This window comes from Petaurus breviceps, unplaced genomic scaffold, assembly GCF_028583685.1.
Source record: "Petaurus breviceps papuanus isolate PSGF00001 unplaced genomic scaffold, PetGlider_PUasm1.0 90825, whole genome shotgun sequence".
NCBI lineage: Eukaryota > Metazoa > Chordata > Mammalia > Diprotodontia > Petauridae > Petaurus > Petaurus breviceps.
In genome coordinates, this window is record NW_027187353.1 from 16,829,027 (window position 1) to 16,841,235 (window position 12,209).

Below are 12,209 nucleotides of genomic sequence, written 5' to 3' on the forward strand. Positions count from 1 at the left end.
AATGGGAAAGCATGGAATGAGAATGGGAAAATCAGCCAGTTTGGCTGGAATGTAAGGTATACTTATAGGAAGGGAGATTTGGGGAAGAAGATCAAATGGGGAGGCTGAAGCCCAAGGGTGGGATACATTGAATTCCAGGGTCAAGGCAATTGGAAACCATGGAGATAACTGCCCCAATCCTTCACACACTCCCCTTGCCACTGCAGGAGGACTGAGTCAGAGGGTGGGGAGATCACAGCCTAGTCTCCCTTCCCCCAATGATTTCTCCCCCTCCTCAGGTCTTAGGGGCAGATGTTATAATAACTCAGGATGACTATACAACACCAAAAAATCTCTGGAACAGAGTGGTTGGGAAGTGGTAGAAGAGAAAGATAAGACAGATCAGAGTTCTGACTCTGCATCGGACCATCTGGGAAACCCACACAAGTCACCTGACCTCTCATTAAATCTCAGTGTCCTTATCTGTTAAATGAGGAAAATAATTCTATCTATCTTATGGAGCTGTTTTGAGAATTAAGTAGCATTTCAAAAACAAGCATTTATTAATTTTTGACACCATTTATGCAAAATTCTTTACCTCACATACATATATAAGATATTATTATGAATTTTCCCTCTGTTGTCACACCTTAGTCTAACAGTACTGTGAGATAAAAAAAAGGCCAAGTACTATTATCCCCATTGACAGATGTGAAAACTGAGGTCCAGGGAAGTCAAGTGGCTTGTTTCAGACAAAAATAATAAATAGCCAGCTTTTCTATTGTGCTTTAAGGTTTACAAAGCACTTTACATATTATTTGGACCTCACAGCAACCTTGTGAAATGGGTACTATTGTAATTTCCATTTTACATATAAGGAAACTGGTGAGAAGTTAATATAGCTGGTAACTATCTGAGGCAGGACTTGAACTCAGATCTCGCCAACATCACTTCAGCACTCTCTCCACTGTGTCAGCCAGTTGGCATAAAGCTGGTAGGTGACAGAACCAAGGTCCTTTGGTACCAGTGTTCTTTGTCTTCCACCTGGGAAGACCTTCCTACTATTCCTGGAGTCTCTAGCCCAGCTTTGGGCTGGATCAGTAGATACTCAGGAGTGTTGTCTTTCTCCCTGCCACAGCCCGAGGAGAACAGCTTGTATGACGCCATCTCTCGTAATCTCCTTCTGGTCACCCCATCTGAGTCAACCAGTCCCTCCAAGGAGAAGCAAGAATTGGGGGACTTGGAATCCCTGAGGTCTGCTAAAGACAGGGACCCCAAGGTCAGCCCCCCTCCAAGGCCTAAGGCTTCCTTTGTCCACTCCCAAAAATCCCTGGAAGAATATCATTGGAAGCTCTCAGAAGAGGACAATGATGTAAGTATTCCCTCAAGGAGGTGCAGTGTAGTATTGCCAGGTAGAGTCCTGACACTAGAATTAGGAGGCCAGGCTTTTAATCTTAGCTCTGCTATTTATTAGCTGTGTGATCCTGACTTAATCTCCCTGGACCTCCATTTCCTCTTCTGTGTAATGGGGAGATGTTAGACTGGATAATCTCAACAATCCCTTTCTACCTCTACATTCATTCTCTGTTGCTATCCCACAAGGAAGTTGAAGAATCTAATGAAACCATCATTTAGAAAGATTATCTAGTACAACCCTCTCATTATCAGAGGAGGACATGGAGGCCCAGAGAGGTTGAGCCATTTGTTTAAAGTCACATAGCGTGTTGGGCGGCTGGGTGGTGCAGTGAATAAAGCACCGGTCCTGGAGTCGGGAGGACCCAAGTTTGGTTCCGGCCTCAGACACTTAACACCCACACAAAAATACTAGCCGTGTAACCTTGGGCAAGTTACTTAACCCCAATTGCCCTCCAAAAGGCAAAAAAAATAAAATAAAATAAAGTCACATAGTGGAGCTAGGACTAGAAACCTTCTGGTCTCTCAGCCCAATGCTCTTTCTTATAAAATTCCTACACCAGGAGTGCTTTCCTCTCTTGGGCGGGTTAAGGACTATCCTCCTCTCCTTTCTGTCAATAGAAAGAGGTCTTTTCCAGCTTTAAATTTACTTCCAAATTTAGAAGTGGTCAGTGATCAATCAATGAGAGCTCATTCAGTAACTGCTATTAGCCAAACCCAGTCTTAGGATCTGGGGAGAAGAAAGCTTAGGTAGGACAGAGACAGATTGTGAAGAGTCTAGAAAGCCAGAATGTGACATTGAACTTAGGATCACAGGACCAAAGAATTCTAAAGCTGGGCAGGACCTTCAAAACCTTCCAGGTCTTGGATTCTTAACTTGTTGTCCATAGACAAGGGGTCCAGGAAAGATTTCAGAGGATCCATGAACTTAGATGGGAAAAAAATGACATTTATTTTCACTCACCTTTGTAATTTATGTTATACACTTAAAAACAGTATTCTGAGAAGGAATCCTTTCTTTAGACTTTACCCAAACTGCCAGAGGGGTTCGATGCCCACAAAAGATTAAGAAAGTTTGATCTCAACCAACTGCCTCATTTTAGAGACACATGGGGAAGAAACTGGAGGTCGAGCAAGGGTGGTAGGGTCTGGTCTGTCAATCAGCCAATCAGTTAATCAGCCAAGCTTCTTAAAGTGCCTGCTATGCTCCAGGCATGGTGTTAGGTGTTGGGCATGCAATAAAAAGTGAACCAGCCCTGCCCTCCAGGAGTCTATCTTTGGAATAGACGTCTCCAAGATGGAGGGGGTTTTCGACATGGGCTGATGTGCTGGTTTTAAGTGTGTTTTGCTCTTGCCTCTCACCTTCCTCAGCTCTCAGGAGAAGCACCACCTCTGCCTGAAAGATGCTCGTCCCTTCTGATGGAATCCTTCAGCAGCAGGCATTCGGGAAACATTGTATATGCAGAGCTGAAGAAAATGAATCACAGCCAGCAGAGTCTGAGCATGGAGGCCTCAGACATTCCACCTCAGAGCCCTTCCCCTGGCCACGAGCACCAGAGAAGGCCTAGCAACCCAAGTGGAGAAATGGCTTCAAAAACCAGGGATGCCCCACTTCTCACTTCTCTGAGTGCCACCAAACTCCTGGGGATAAACCTGGACCCCAAGAAGAAATCTCCCACTGTCCCCCATCGCCCTATGTTGGAGCACAGCTCCCCTGTGCCCATCTCCACCTCTCCTGGAGATAAGGCAAGCTCCCCACATCATCAAGCTCGGTGCTCCCCTGAATCCAGAGGGAGCAGCCAGGGATTTTCCATTCATGCTGTTCCTCAGTCCTTGAGGGGCTTGGGGCCCAATAAACCCAGGGACTCCAGCCCTCCAGGCATCCATGAACTCATGCCAAAGGTGAACAGCTCCTATTCTTTGGAAGACAAGGCCCAGTCCTCAGGGAGCCATGACTATGAGCCTGTCCCTGGTAGGTTGCCCAAGTCAGCCTTTCTCCCACTCAAAGCCACTTACAATCAGCTGGAGGGCTCTGGAGGCTGGATGGATCGTGCTTATGAGAAGATTTCAGGAAGCCAGGCAGTGCCCATGCCTTCCTTACCAAGTAACCCCTATGAACAGATCCCCATCATGAAGGTCCAGGACACCAAACAGTCACACTCACACAAGGTAAGGTGCATCCCACAGGACCTGGGTACTTTTCTCATTGAACCTCGGCTAGTCATTTCAATTCTCAGGGCCCCCATTTCTTTTTCTTTATTAAATGGGCAAAACAATACTGCTCTACCATGCAGAAAGAGCTTTATGAGACTCTCTTAAGATGAGAATCCTTGCCTTTAGGATTGTAGGTTTGGAGCTAAAGGGGCCCTTAATCCATTTTACAGATGAGGAAGCCAAGGACTATGAGAGTTTAGGTGACTTAACCTCTTCTCCAAGGTCACATGGTTGGGGGCGGGTAGGTTGGACTATATAATTTTTTTCTTTTTTTTTTTAACCTAATAGTATTTGTTTCAATTACATGTAAAGATAGTTTTCAATATTCATTTTTGTAAGATGGACTATATAATTTCTAAGGAACTTTCCAGCTTTCAATCCATGATCTTAAGCATCAGAAACAGAACTCAAACCCAGGTCCTCTAATTCCAAATCCATTGTACTGTCCATCCCATACCTTCAAGGAAAACTTGCCTCAGTCCTGGCCCTTAGCACAGCTATGAATGAGGAAATGTTTGTCCTTCCCCAGCTTCATGCACCTGGTGATTTATATGACTGATCTTTGGGGGCAGGAAGGAACCCTAGAGAATGCCTAATTTAATCTCCCAACCAGTGTACAATCTTAGGGAGACCCTCTCTGATGGGGGCTCATCCTTCCTCTGCTTGAACAGTTCTAGTAATAGGAAGCTCATTTTCTCCTAAGGCAACCCATTCCAATGTCAGACAATTCTGATTGTTAGAAAATCCTTTATTATGCTGAGATGAAATCTCGTTTCCTTTAAATTTCCTGCATGGGTCCTAGCTCTGCCCTTTGAGATGCCATAGGGTGTCTGATCCCCTCTTTCTGCCGCTTGACAGTTCCTGATGTGAACATAAAAAGTTGGTCATCAAACACTTACTAAGTACTATGTGCCAGACACTAGGCTAAGTGCTGATGATACAAGGAAAAGCAAAGACAGAGACTCTGCCCTCAAGGAGTTCACAGTCTAACTCTAGGGAGATGATGTGTAAATACCTATGAACATAGACGATATACATGGAAGACATGGAAAATGATCTCAGAGAGGAGGCATAGCAGTGGAGTGGGGAGCGGGGTGGGAAAGGGAGCCTGGCAAAGGTCTCCTACAGAAGGTAGGATTCAAGCTGAGCCTGGAAGGAAGCCAAGAGGCTGAGGGAGAATTTTCCGGGAATGGGGATAACCTGTATTAAACCTAGATTGGAGTTTTCTCTCTACCACTGATCTCTTGTCCTTTCTGGATGTTTCCCCATTTGTAGCATGAGAGGATCTGTCTGACTTGATGTGCTCCTATCTCCAGTGCCTGGCACAAATCCTTGTTGATTGATTGATAATTAATGTCCCCTCCAGCTCTGACTTCCCATGAGTCTCTAACTATTTGAGGCACAGCAGTTGTGCTTGCTGACTCCCCTGTCCCTCCTCTCTTCTCCCCACACCAGGCTACTTTCTTTTTCCTCTTCTCTACCTTCTAGGTTGAAAAACACCGACGGTTCTTCTTCACGGATCGGAAGAATAAACAGTGATGCCAGGGCCCACTGGCTGTTTCAGCAGCAAAGAGGCCAGAGGAGAGAAGCCTGGGGTTTGAGGAAGGCTCCCCAGGCAACAGCTGACCAAGGGGACCAGGTCTACACTCCATGGTCCAGCCAGCTGGGAAGCTCTGTTATCCCAGACTCCACAGGCTCAGCTTGGACACAAAAACTGAATCCTTGGGGCCTAAAAATAAAACATGAGGGAGGGAACTAAGCCTGAGGCCTTGGACTTTGTAGGAGAGATGAATATATGTAAGTCAGAGAATCTTAGGATATCAAAGCTTAATGAGCCCTCAGAGGTCACCGAGTTCAGCTCCTTCATTTTACAGAGGAAGGAACCAAGGTTCAGAGAAGGGAAGCAGCTTGCTCAGGGTGGCACAGCAGAGCCATGGCAGGACTTGGAACGCCTGCCTCCTAGGCCAATGATTCCTCCTCTTCAGAGCCTTCATTCCTTTCTTCCTGATTTCTGTCTCACTAACAGCCCTACTGTTTGGCAGGGGGCTGGGAAGTGGAGGAGGAAGGGGGGGGGGAATAAACATTTATTAAGTTTCTAAGCTATGTGCCTACCACTGTGCTAAGTGCTTTACAAATATTATCCCACTTGATAGCAAAGAGATAGCAAAAAAAAAAAGTTTGCCCACCATAAAAGGAATATTTTATTAATATTCTTCAAAGTACACAAGCACTTGGGGCAGTTAGGTGGTGCAGTGAGTAGAGCACGGACCCTGGAGTCAGGAGGACCTGAGTTCAAAATAGGCCTCAGACACTTTACACAAAAACTAGCCCTGTGACCTTGGGCAGGTCGATTAACCCCAATTGCCCCCCCCCAAAAAAAAAAGCAAAAACAAAAAAAAAAATACACAAGCACACACATTGCAGTAACTTTCCAATGCCTACTTTCCCCTCAACAGAACTCTCTTCTTAACAAAATCTCCACTTAAGCAAAAGAATTTAATATATTTCTAACAATATATGCTTCATTGGGCACCCATAGCCCACCACCTCTCCCAAAAGAAGCAGGAAGACTATTTTAATTCCAATTTCAATTCTGACTATGTAACAATTCGGGTCTCTATTGAAGAATGTCAGACAGAAAAGGCAAAATGACAAATGACCAGGAAAAAATACCTGGCGGTTGTTATCTCTCTCTCCCCTGCTCCCAGGCTAAGAGCTTTGCTAATGTGAATTTGAATCCCCAAAGCACACACTCATTAGGGCTGAAGAGGAAGATACAAGCTGGAGGGCCCCAAATGAAAGCGCTCACATTTAAAATTTGTCTGCTCCTAGAAATTCATGAAGCAGATGTTGGGAAAATGAGATTTGCTGAGATATTCTTTTTAGAAATCCCTGCGTTTGCAATCAGTAAGTCTGGTTTAGTTCCCTAGCTCTAATAACCTGTGTGACCCTGGACAAGTTAGCTAGCCAGCACTATCTCCCTGTCCCTGCCCCCACTCCCACCCCCAATAGTGATGGGGGAACGGGATCCCGATAGGTTCAGCAGGGTCCCTGATCTCATCCAAGACCAGGAAACCTGCAAGGGCGTCTGGAAAGAATTCAGCTCAGCCTTGCTTGGAGTTAGAGTGGAGAAAGTTTATTATTACGCCATTACAGCGGGCAAGAGTCCTATAGGGGACCTGCTAGTGAGAGGGGTACATGCTTTTACTTTCAAAGGGTAAGGCTGCCATTATCAGGGCTGACCTGACAGGAGGGGCCTCAGTGCATAGACAAAGGTCAGAGCTGACCAAGAGGAGAATGTGAATAGATAGTTTAGATAAGATTTGGGCCAGGTCGTTAAGGAGATAAAAGGCAAGGGCAAAGGAGGGTGTGGGCCAGGCCGGAGGAGAAATGAAGAGATTAAGTAAGAACAAAAGGGGTCGATGGAGTGTGGGATAGGGGGAAGGGGCAGAGCTCAAGGGCGGGAAAGGACAAATCACAACTTCACAGACTGGCTCCACAAGTTGGTCCGACCTAGACCCCAGGTATCCCATCAATAGGATTGATATGAGGAAAGTATTTTTGTCCATTTTAATGATGGAAAACCTATTCTGGGCAGTGATGGAAGACAGCCTTCCCTTCTAAGAAAAAGCACCCATTCAGTGTCACTGTGTGTGGGCTGTGTTAGCAGCCCCTGGAGCATTTCAGACTGAGAGCTTTGGGCCCCAGGGCTTAGTGCTGAGCAGGGAGCCTCAGACACAGACTCCCGGGAACTGTGGGTCTTGGAAACCCACTGGGTAGTCCTTGAGGACAGGGTTACTTCATCTTGTCTTTGTGTCTTCAGCACCTAACATATCGCAGTTGCTTAATAAGTGTTTGTGGTATTGAACTGAACCTGGTGGATATGGCTGCCCCATAGCTCTCCCACTCCTCACCCTATAGGAAGGGGATAGCCCTGGCCCACTGACTTGATCATTAGAGCTCAGTTCAAGTCTGGAGTCCTCCATGAAATCCCCCTCGATGATTTCAGCTCACAGTGATCTCTTCTCCCCTTAAATTAAGTACAATAATATCCATTTGAGGTCCTCTAGAACAGATATTGAAAGCCTTTACCTCCTTTCTTCAGAAAGGTGAGGGGCCACAGATGCAAAATGGTGAATACACAAAGGAATATGCCCTTCCTCATTACACAAACATGAATCATAAAGAGTCGGTGGGTGTGACTGGAGACAATACTCTGAACTGAAGAGTGTCTGTATGTTTGTGGAGGTATGTTGGTATTGATCCCTGGGAAGTCTGTGGAGAACTGGGTAGAAATCTTTAAGGGATTGGGTTTGCCCCTAGGGTGAGCCTTCATTTCTAGAAATATGGGAAGAATTGAGAATTAAAGTAGGCATCATTCTGTCCCCTCCCCCCCACCCCTCAATTATCTCTTCTCAGGCCAAATACCCTCGATGGGCTATTTATTCTTTAATTTTCATTCAAAGCACTTTGGTTAGATCCACTAGCATCTAGTCATCCTCATTAGATATCTCCAACTCCTGCCTTCTGAGGCAAGGAATCATATCTTATCCATCACAGAAAAATGGTAGCAGTGACAGTGGGGCGGAGTGTCATTGAATGGCCCTCCAATTGACTTAGCCCTTACTTGAAAGCAGAGCCAATGTTCAGTAAATCTCTACTGATTCATCATCAAAGATTTCTTAGTGTTTCCAGAGCCCCCACTGCTAGATACTTGAGGGGGAAGAGAGAAATAGAGGTAAATATAATCAATACATGACTTCCCTGGTTTCCATTAAGTACCAATTAAAATCTTATCTTCTACAGAAAACCTCTCTCATTCCCTCTTAAATCTAGGGCCTTCCCTCTATAAATTATCTTTGATTTATCCTGCATAAAGCTTGCATTGTATATCTGTGTTTACATGTCATTTTCCCCTTTATATTATAAGGTCCTCGAGGACAAGGACTGTCTTTTGCCACTTTTTGTAATCCTCACTCTTAGCACAGTGCCTGGCACATAGTAGACACCTAATAAATGTTTATGATTGATTGATTCATGTGGTCCCTGTCATCAAGGTGCTTACAATCTAGTTGAGAAGTGCCATATAAATCTGGTTCGGGGGACTAGGTAAATTTCCACTATTTGGGTGGGGGTGGAGTTTGCATTTTTTAAGGAGGAACATGGAGAGGGTGATGCTTAAGCCAAAGGAATGAACTTTTCATGATGGACCTTCTAAAATAATACTATGCAAGAAATGGCTTCCTACTTTTCTCATCTCCCCATGGGGTCAGCTCCTAGGTACACAGTAGATACATAATGTTTGTCAAATCACCAACTGCTTATTGGACATTTCCAAGAGGATTTTCTGCAGGCATTTCAAATTCAACAAGTCCAAAATGAAACTCATCTTTCTCACTACTACCATCCTTCTAGCCTCCCAGGTCTGAAACCTTAGATCCATGCACAATTCCTCTCTCCCCCACCCTCTGATTCAATCAGTTGTCAGGTCTGATCAGTTCTCCCTCCATATCCTCCCATACATCCCTTTCTCTCCTTCAAATAGTCACCAACTTAATTCAAGTTCTTATCACTTCTTGATTATTACAATAGCTTCCAAATTGGTGCCCTTACTTAAGTCTTTCCCCACTACAATCCATCATTCACACAGCTGCCAACACAATTGGTCAGAACACACCACCACTTTCTATTCTGCAAACCCCAAACAGCTACCATCAATTCCCTTTTGGCACACTAGCTTCACCCTGCTTTCCCTGTCCTATTGTCTGTCACCACCACCACCACCCCCTTCACGAACTCTATAGTCTGGCCAAACTGGTTCTTTATCCATAATACTTCATCTCCCATCACTGGGCCTTTGCACAGGCCAGGAACAAACTTCCTGCCTCTTAGAATCCAGATTTCTTCAAAGCCCAGCTCAAACATGACCTTCTGTTTTTTAATTCCCCTAAATGCTAGAGCCTTCTCCCCAAGTTATTTCAACATTCATTTTTATGTATTCGTATACACACAGGCTGTCTTCCCCAACAGAATGTAAACTCCTGTTTTGTCCTTTTATTCCCACCCAGTACCTAGTCCAATGTAGGCACTCGTTGATGGCCTGAATGAATGAATGAATAAATAATGGAGCCAAGGTCCACATACTCTTTAGCCATGGTCAAATCAGTCAGAATATTTAATGGGGAAAAGAAGGATGCAGTTGAGTGACAAAGCCCTTCCTTTGACTGCCAGAGGCAAGCGGCAGTGGGTCCCGGGCCAGGCCCAGAGAGGGGGTTACAGTGTCTGGTGGAAAAGGCAGAGCTGAATACAGGCATTGGACAAGAAAGATTGCATAGCTGTTTCAAAACCTCATCCCTTTTTTTTTTTCTTTTTGCGCTTACTCCCATGTTTCTCAGAAATCTTGCCAGCTTTCAAATGAGTGAAGCTCTCTCTTTTTTTTAAAAGGATGTTTTCTCCCTTTCCTCTTCTTGGTTCTTTAAGGAGGTTTGGGAAGGAAAGGGTGTAGCTGTCATCATGTATGAAGCCTCATTTCCCAAGGCAAGACAGAGTTAGACCCAGCTTGGCCTCTGCTGTGGAGCCAATGGATTGGCAAACCTTAGGCCAGGAATCAAAATATGGTCCCGTGCCTGTGACCCCTCCAGAGAGGACAAATTCCATGCCATGCAAACTGGCTAGAGATCATTACCAGTGCCAGCACCCTGGTTGGCTGAGAGTGTCTTCCATAAGGGGGAGAAAGCTGTGAGAGCATGAGATCGTGGGAGCACAGGGGAGACAGACAAAAGTCTCCTGGGAAATGAGTTGGTAATTGTTACTTTTCTGGTGTTGGATTTGTGTTTTTTGTTTTTTTGCTGATAGGGCCATAATAAATTTTCACAGATATAAAATCACAGGAAGCCACATCTTCTGCTGACAACATGAGCCTGGAGAAACCCTTCTCTCCGAAAGGAGAGTCCTGGGAACCTCTGGGTGTTGCCCACGCTAAGCTGATGTCATCTCTAAAGGCCTGCTGGGTAGCTTCAGATCCGAATGTGAAAAGTGCTGTGGAAAAACAGAGAAATGTCAGAGAGAAAGAGTGGGACCAGGGGAGGGGGGAGGGGAGTCTGAGAGGACCCTATGAGGTAAGTGGACATAAACAGAGGGTAAGAAAACATTAGCTTAATTATAGAATTATAGCATAGGAGAACTAAGACATCTAGTCTTGACTCCTGCATTTTACAGAGGTCATACTGGGCATTAGTGGTGAGGTAGCTGAAGCACATACAGTTGGAAGACTTGGGAGTGTGAAGCCCTGAGTTTGAGCCCAAGTCCTGGGCTGATTCACTGACTTACTTTTGGTCCTCTCTTCAAAGACTACTTAACTAAACCTTCTGAGCCTCTGCTTCCACCTCTGTGAAATGGGGATAACAGTCCCACTGACCTCACAGGATTGCTAAGGGTATCAGATGGGCTGACTCGTAAAGAGCTTGATTATTAGAACAAGGAATAGAACCCAGATCTCCTCAGTAGCCAGACCAGAGGTATTAGAGAAAGCCACGGCAATGCCTATCAGAAGGGAAACCACCAGCTAGAGACTTCTAGGCACCCAGAGAAGGAGACTGAAGGAAGTAGGGGTGGGCAGGCCTCTTCTGGAACTGGTTTTTCACATCTGTTGGCCACTGGAGCTCATCCTGCTTGAGCTCCATTGCTAAAGCTACTGAAAACATTGCACTCTGGAATGGATAGGTGGAATCATATACGTATTAAGCTCCTACTGTGTGCCGGGTATTGTGTTCTATGCTTTACAAATATGACCTAGGTTAATCTCTGGGCTAAGTCCTTAGTTAATAGGATCCTGTATCAATCCAGGTGGGTTGATCTGGTCCTAAGTTGTGGGCCCTATGGGCAAGAAGAATATGAAAACATGGTTCTTAGTACTTTTGCAGGAAGCCCCTGAGGGAACTCCTTCCTGATGGCTTTTAGCTTCCTAAGGAACCGCATCTACCTGGGGCCACTGGAAAGCATCTTCAGTAAGACGATGACTTATTTGAACACTCAGTCTCTGAGTGGCTCAGTGGACATTGGACACTGGACTTCAAACCAGCTTCCCAAAGTGGGGGGAACAATTCAGCTCTAAGCTTAGGTCAATTTGAGCAGCAAGACTGAGGACAAGGAGGAGAAAAAGTTGAGTCTCCAGAGGCCAAAAGACAGAGGGGCATCGTGGAAGAAGCACTGAACTTGGAGTCAGGAGAGACCTGAGTTCAAATCCCAAAGGTCATCCCATACCTCAGAAAGTCAGGGGACTTAGCAATCATGTCTTCAAAGTCTGCATAGCTGAGTTTTCCATCTCCATCCAGATCAGCCTCCTCAATGACCTTATCACACACGAGAACCACCTCTTCCTCCTCTAGTTCTGACTTGGTCAGCCGGGCCAGGGTCAGCTCCAGGTCTTTCTTGCAGATGAAGTTGTCATTGTTGAAGTCTACTCAGGGAAAGACAGAGAGGACCAATCTCTCACTATCACCACCACCACCACCACCACCATCATCATCATCATCATCACCACCACCACCACCATCACCACCACCATCATCACCATCATCATCATCATCATCACCATCATCACC

General features: G+C 45.4%; 2 protein-coding genes across 4 annotated transcripts in view; one reads left to right on the plus strand and one right to left on the minus strand.

Moving 5' to 3' along the window:
• SH2D7 (SH2 domain containing 7) overlaps nt 1–5,145 on the plus strand; it is a 5,842-nt gene extending 697 nt beyond the window's left edge. The window contains exons 2-4 of the mRNA XM_069071549.1: nt 1,118–1,351; nt 2,764–3,561; nt 5,095–5,145. Coding sequence (XP_068927650.1) covers nt 1,118–1,351; nt 2,764–3,561; nt 5,095–5,145 — 1,083 coding nt within the window. The remainder of the gene's footprint in view (nt 1–1,117; nt 1,352–2,763; nt 3,562–5,094) is intronic.
• Nucleotides 5,146–9,752: 4,607 nt separating this feature from the next.
• Nucleotides 9,753–12,209, minus strand: part of CIB2 (calcium and integrin binding family member 2) — a 32,075-nt gene continuing 29,618 nt past the window's right edge. For all 3 annotated transcript variants that reach the window (XM_069071392.1, XM_069071390.1, XM_069071391.1), the window contains 2 exons: nt 11,869–12,064; nt 9,753–10,644 (listed from right to left, as the gene is read on the minus strand). In XM_069071392.1, the coding sequence (XP_068927493.1) occupies nt 10,623–10,644; nt 11,869–12,064 (218 nt within the window). In that variant the 3' untranslated portion in view covers nt 9,753–10,622. The remainder of the gene's footprint in view (nt 10,645–11,868; nt 12,065–12,209) is intronic.